At 34.2% G+C, this 7,269-nt stretch overlaps 1 protein-coding gene across 8 annotated transcripts in view; it reads right to left on the bottom strand.

Moving 5' to 3' along the window:
* Positions 1,066-7,269, bottom strand: part of LOC107618383 (mitochondrial inner membrane protease ATP23 homolog) — a 6,878-nt gene continuing 674 nt past the window's right edge. Inside the window, exons 1-8 of one of the 8 annotated variants that reach the window (XM_021110253.1) lie at positions 6,974-7,262; positions 5,817-6,071; positions 4,463-4,738; positions 4,226-4,350; positions 3,240-3,377; positions 3,055-3,138; positions 2,153-2,284; positions 1,078-1,435 (exon numbers count right to left, since the gene is read on the bottom strand). In XM_021110253.1, coding sequence (XP_020965912.1) covers positions 1,301-1,435; positions 2,153-2,284; positions 3,055-3,138; positions 3,240-3,377; positions 4,226-4,350; positions 4,463-4,550 — 702 coding nt within the window. In that variant the 5' untranslated portion in view covers positions 4,551-4,738; positions 5,817-6,071; positions 6,974-7,262 and the 3' untranslated portion in view covers positions 1,078-1,300. Of the gene's footprint in view, positions 1,436-2,152; positions 2,285-3,054; positions 3,139-3,239; positions 3,378-4,225; positions 4,351-4,462; positions 4,739-5,816; positions 6,358-6,973; positions 7,263-7,269 lie in introns of those variants that run through there. The other 7 variants (XM_016320429.2, XM_016320431.2, XM_021110257.1 and 4 more) reach the window with 7 other exon arrangements.

Raw genomic sequence — 7,269 nt, 5'->3', positions numbered from 1 at the left:
CAAAATAGTAAATGAAAATTGGATAAAAAAAAATGACAAAATTCCCCTTTATTATAATGTAATCATGTATATTCAACATACATACTCACAAGATTGACCTATGCCTCCTGTATTTCACATAAATCATTTTAATTTTGATGACCAACTAGTGTTACATGAGTGCCATGTTGCATGACATCAACATAACCAAATTAGTACCAATCCTTCTGTGTCATGTTGTGACACTTAAACATATTTGCATCTTACTGGAATTTCTTTAGTGTTTCAAGAGCAAACAAAAGTTATTGTTCTATTCCATTCATATTCTGACACAATAACCGTATTGGGACGAGAGATATGTTAGTTAAAAAAAGGTACACATTTTTAAAAGATTAAATTATTCTGTTAATTCTTATAATTTTATCAAATTTATAATTACATCATTATTATTCTAAAATTATTTAATTTAACAGAATATACCGAACTTATTCCTTAGTGGTGAAATATAGACTAAAAGTTTAAAATGCTTTTGTAACATTTACGGTTAAAAACAATCTAATTACAAATTTAAAATTAATATAGAAATTAAATTAAAAAATTTTAAAATGTAAAAACTTAATTACAAATTTAAAAAAATTATAAAATCTAATAGAGTATTTTAACTTTTAAAATTAATCATGTAATGACTTTTATGATAGTTTTTGTGAAGTTAATCTAGATAAAAAAAACTCGTATTACTATTGCGTTGCAACATGAAAGAAATAGAACAAAAACTCTTCTTTTCTCTTAGAGCACTTAAGAAATTTTTGGATTAAAATCCTCTAGTGAAAAATTTAATAAAGTAGTAAAGTAAAGAATTAATCACTCTTATATTAAGATAGTAGAACACACATTTTATAAAAATTACAAATTTAATAGTGATTAATTTCTCACTTATCACTTTATCAATTTTCTCACTTTAGAATATCTAAAATCAATTCTTTGTACGCCAGTAATGCTGTTGAAGGGAAAACCATTTGATGGACTAATTTGACAATTTCTTGAACTAAAATGACAATCAATCATACAAGAATTAAATTGAGCATATACCCTAGAAGATCTGTTAAACAGAGAAAAATTTATTGAAATTTACACCATAAAAATAACAAGCCTTCAAGTCAATGATTTGTATAATTAATTCTCAATATTGGGTCATTAAGCCGGTCTCCCTCCAAAACTGTTAATCACAGAAAGAATAGCAAGAAGGGTAACACTACCAAGTACCAACCATAACAAAGCTTTATCCCACTAAAATGGTAACACTACCAATCCATGCAATTTCTTATGGAGCTTTATCAAATGGCTGTGTGTCATTGTAACAAATATCCCATACATCTTCCATTGAATCCTTGGCAGCTGAACCAACACAATTGGGGTTTGAAAACAAAGATAACAAGACTCTTCTTCTAATACACTCCTTCAAGTTTCAATATATTAAAGTAAATCAGCACTGAATAACATTAAATATCTCTAGAACATAGAGTAAACTTCAACAAGAGAATTGCATAACAGTTCTAATGTAGTATAAAATACAAAATAGTATCCAGCTTTTAAAAATAATTGTTTATTGTAAAGTTCCATTCTTCACCTCAGCCAATCATCGGAACATTTTTAAGAAAAAATTATTAGTTCAATTATCATGCAATGATGATGGTATTAATATTAGGAGCATTATCAGTGACAGGAATATTATCAATTATATTTCCCTAGAGAATTTGAATTCTGGTAACCCATATTTCTATTATTTGCTAACGAATTTGCACTCCCAAATCTATACCATAATTCACAGACCAATGACCACTTGCCTTTAAACCACATGATAGAGAGCAAGCTTGTTATTGTATATGGGAAGATAGAAAAAAGCCATGATATATAATAAAATAATTGATCAATTTCTTTTTTCCTTCGAACCTCAATGGATGGTCATTTAGGTGGATAGAAATTATGAACTAAGCATATGCTGACATTAGAGACAACTGAAAATATTACCAAGTCATTATATGACAAGAAACAAGTCATGCATAGGTTTCCATATTATCCTCTTGTTACCCTTCACTAAGGTTTAGTTCATAATTTGAGCATAAGAGGCCTAGGAGATGACTTCAATCTCATAATGTGAAACTTCTAAGCTTACCTTTGGTTCATCTAAGTCAAAGGAAAACCAGCAATACACGTAGTTAGGTCTGCTAGGAGCAATATATCCATTCGAATTCAAATTATCCCTCTTGCTAATTAACTCCCTATGCCTTGCATTTTTCGACCCCGTCTACTAATTTAACAACCAACAAATAAATATTCAACAGAAGATGAATCACCTCAGTAAAGACAGACTAGATAGTAAATTACAACTATGCATAAGTTGCAAATTATTTTACATTGGAATTTGGAACAACTAACATGGATGATAAGTTTGATCATGGAAATGGCCCTGACATTGATCACAAACAATTTTTTTATACCATTCTTAAAAAATGGCGGAAGTCTTTGATCATTGATCTGGCAACTTAACTTGGCCTATCATTTTAAAGCTAGCTATTTACTCACTTGGCTGAAACTTGTACTTGTATTGATCAGATCATATCTCATGTATTTATCACATGACAAGTTATCAGATCAATACTTGGTTACTGGTTAATGGACCCATATAGCAATAATCCATTATAGCTTACATGGGTGACTAAGGAAGATGGCTTAAACTGTAGCAAGAATATTCTTTGGCATCCAATAATCATAATAATAACAAAGGAACCCTCATTTTTATGTTTTGATATGTTTCAAAAGATTTAGGTGCAACATCGAGTGATTTATTTTGCACTCCTAATCCCCTCCAGCACCAAGTGCACTTTATAAAATTTTGAGATTAATGCTTCTATGGAAGACTTTACAGAACTCAGATACTTTCTCCTCAATCAACATGTAATGTATTCAGATTTAAAACAACCATGATAAGACGTGGAATGTAAATCTATTGGAAGATTTAATTGAAAGAAAAAATAAAGGATAGGTATTAACAGAGGAAAAAAAGTAAAAGTGTACCGGTTCATGCCCTCGCAATTTGAAATGACCACGAAGTAGTTCCCGCATGAAATGACAATCACCGCTTAAATGACCAGCTCGTATCTGTTTCAACGGAATGTTGAGAAACGCTGGACAGGAAAGTTATAAGATATAAAAACCTATTCAATTTAATATTTGGTGGGAAAACACTTCAGGATAGGCACCTCACTACAAGCTTGGTGAGCACAATTATTCCAACGTAAATTGACAGCACGACAGTCATCATATGCATGAATTAGCTCATGAATTATCAACTGGTTGACCTCATCTTGAAATGTCACATGGTTGCTGCACACAAATATCTGCAATCAAAGGCACTCCAATAGAGGATTAAATGAATGTTAGGTCATTGCAAATCTTGCCACATAACCAAAAAGAAGCAACAACAACAACAAAGCCTTGTCCCACTAGGTGGAGTCGGCTACATGGATCAAATGACGCCATTGAGCTCTATCATATATCATGTCTACAGAGAGACCGTTTACATGTAGATCTCATTTGACCACCTCATGGATGGTCTTCCTAGGTCTTTCTTTGCCTTTCACCCTTTGTCCATCTTCTATCTCATCCACCCTCCTGACTGGGTGCTCTGTTGGTTTTCTTCTTACATGTCTAAACCACTTGAGACGCGATTCTACTATCTTCTCACATAACCAAAAAGAAGAATTGACCACAAATAGTTTATGCACTAGTATTGCTGTATTGGCACCTTATTTTCTTTGCAAACAAGACAATTTCATTTGACTTAAATAGTTTATACAGAACAGGTATTGGATCTTGATATAGTTTTGGAAGCCATGGCCACCTTATTAATTTGGAAAGCGCCTTTGACAAATATACAAATCATTTCCCTCTCAGAAAAAAAAAAATATTAAAGCATTGCAAAAGCACTCCAAAATTAATAGTTAAGATCTGCAACCAAACAGTGATCCCAATCCTATAGTAGATTCAACACGATTACCATTTAAAGCAGCCAAAAATCAGCCACCGATATAAAATACACGACGAAATACAAAATACGCATTGAAAATGAGTTAAACAACACATGTCCAGAAAAACAAAATATCTGATTTGATATAGCATTTTTGAATTTGAATAAAGAGACCTAAAGAGAAAAATAAAATGTAAATGCCTAAAAGGAAATAGGTACCCCGTGACCAGGAGCAAAATAAGCCATGCCTTTCCTCCCTTGGCAAACAACAGCTCTGAAGAAATTGTCCTTCACAGTACAGCCAGCTTCTGCCATGCGTTGCCTCAAGAACTTCACCTTTGGAACTGCCAGACAACAATGAAAGGAAGAATCAAAATCAGCAGAGCAAACACTGAAAAACGCCCAAACCAATTCAAAAGTAATCTGAATTGTGGGATTAATTAGTGAAAAGAATACGTTGGAGACTCTTTTGAATCATAGCTTGAACTTTGTCGACTGCTTTGACTCCCAAAGAACCACCAGGGGAAGAAGAATCCTGTGCCATTGGTTCGGTTCGGTTCACAAATGCTAATGAGAAGCGTAGGAAGGGGGTTAGTTAGGGTTTGAGAAAACTTTAGTTAGTAGAGGACCACACTCTGAAGATGATGGAGCGGAGCAAGGTTCTGAAAACTAAACCGGTCGTCGAACCACTCTAGCTATTGGTTTATTGATTCATTGGTTCAATCGATTCGACTGTAATTCAATCGAAAAAATCGTTTTATAATAAAATAATAAATAAAATATAAATAAACACACTAAAACATAATTATAGTCTAATATAAACTTTAAAGTATCATCCAAATTAAAAATACTACATAAACTACAATGTTATGATCTCACTCAAATACAAACTCAAAAATTAAATAACAAAAATAACCAACCAAACATAAATGCCAACATCCAAAGTTCCCAGCAAAATTACCAACAACCTTGAGAGAAACCAATAATAACAACAAAATTCAACCCACAGCAAGGTTCACAAATTAACTAAAAACATATAATAACTATTTGCTCGCTAACTGGATATTTAATATTGTAGATTTAGTAACAACGATGGTCTAAAACCATAATAAAATCTATACCATTAGATTATCTTGATATATAATCCAATTAATTGAATTAACAATGCAAGATCTTGCTCATAATAATCTGCATTTTAAAAGGGGAACTCCTTTTCCTGCTTAGAGTTGACCCTTCTTACACCACATTTTTTTTCTTCCCATATTAACGATTATTTCTATTTCTAACATATGAATCTGTTGTAATATAACATACATTCAAAATATGGAGACATGTTTTCCAATGGAACCAAAAGAAAAGAGAAAAAGGAAAAATATTGAAGACATACCAAACAGCTTAGAAGTCATGGCAAAAAGAAGAAAATATGCAGTTACAGCTAAAGCTGAGAGGCTAAACTCAACTGTCCACTGATGTGAATGCTAAATTTCAAGATTAAGCCACATTTCCTTGAAGAAGACCTTCTCTAATTTAATTAATAACCCACAGCAAGGTTCACAGCAACCCATAGCAAAATTCAACCCATAGCAATAACTATAATCCAATCTAATTACAATATCATAGCAACCCCAGGCAAAGTTCACAGATTAATTAACAATTATTCAACCAATAATAACAGCAAAATTCACAGATTAATTAACAATTATTCAACCCATAACAAGTTCATAATTATTCAACAATTATTATTCAACAATTATTGTTTTAAAAAATAAAACCTAGAAGCTAGAAGCACAAAATAGAGGGGGAACTGGACCTGTGGAACCGAGCTAACACCGGCGATGGTGGAACAGAGGTGCTCGACGGAGGCAGGAACCGCGACGATAGAATAGATGGTGCTTCCAGAGCTGAAACGACTGTAATCTTCAAAGCTCCAACTTGCGACGGAGACGAGAGTGGTTCAGCGGCTGGACGAAAGTGACGGAGACAGCTCGCCGGTGTTGACAGGAAGGAAGAGTGCGAGGGTGAAGGGAGGGAGATAGCTGCGCCGTTGTGTGTGTTGCTACGGTTCCTGGGTTGGGAGGGCAGGGTAATCGCGTAATGCACAATGGGGGAATGGAGGGTTTAGTACATAGTTGTAAGAACCGAAACCGGTGATCAAACCGATCAGGTTACTGGTTTACTGGTTTATTGATTCAACCAATAAATTACTGGTTGAACCAATAAAACCGGTTTCACATAAATAAAAAATATAATAGCAAAGGTATAAAACAAAAGCTATTACAAAATACAAATTCACATCAATTGTTCAATGTTGGGAGCATAACCTATTTCAAACAGTTCAATTCAAAGGGTTCCTGTTAAGCAAGACAAAAGCAATCATATATGCATTCACTAAAATCTGTTTTGGACATAAAACCAGTTTTGCCGGCATGTTTTCAAGCCTAAATTTGCCGAATGATTTAAATTATGAGCAAGATTGGTACCTAACTAAGACATACAACCATGAGAAATTGATGAATGAAATAACTCACAAGTAAAATAGTTGCATTCAACTTGAAAATAACCATTCAATTCAACACACATTTAAAAGCAACACCATAATAGTTCAACAGCAAATAATTCGACAAAAAGACTCAGAGTCACTACACTAAACAGATGCACAATGGCATAATAGTTCAACAGCACATAATTCAACAAAAATTGCTAGAAAATCCAGCAATCTATCTTCTAAAGCAAACAGGCATAATGGCATATAAAAAATTAATAAAAAATCCAGCAATCACTACACTAAACAGATGCACAATAAAAAATTCAACAAATTCAGTAATTTCATAATCAAGAATCAATAAATTCATAATCAAGAATCAACAAATTCAACCAATTATAATTAAACATTTAACATAAACAGAACATAATAACTACAAAAACAGAGATAATGGCATAATGCGAGGAGACCACCAACGGACCAACCTGTCCGACAGATGAGGCAGTGGACAGAGAGGACGCGACGCCGCCGCCGACGGAGCAAGGAGCTGCGATGAAGAAGACGACCTGCGAGGCTGCGAGCCAAAGCGCGACGTGCAAGGAGGTCGTCGGAGCCGCACCGTGTCTGGAGGGACGAAGATGACGAGACGGCCGGCGGGGTTGGAGCCTGGAGGGGTTGCTGGCTTGCTGCCTTACTGGGCAATGGGTGCCGTTGGGTATTAGTGTTAGGGGGAATGGGTCAATGGGGATGGGGATGCGGATGGGGATATGGTTGGTAGGTA

The sequence above is a fragment of the Arachis ipaensis genome, chromosome B09 (assembly GCF_000816755.2).
Source record: "Arachis ipaensis cultivar K30076 chromosome B09, Araip1.1, whole genome shotgun sequence".
NCBI lineage: Eukaryota > Viridiplantae > Streptophyta > Magnoliopsida > Fabales > Fabaceae > Arachis > Arachis ipaensis.
This window is presented reverse-complemented; position numbering and strand designations above follow the sequence as displayed.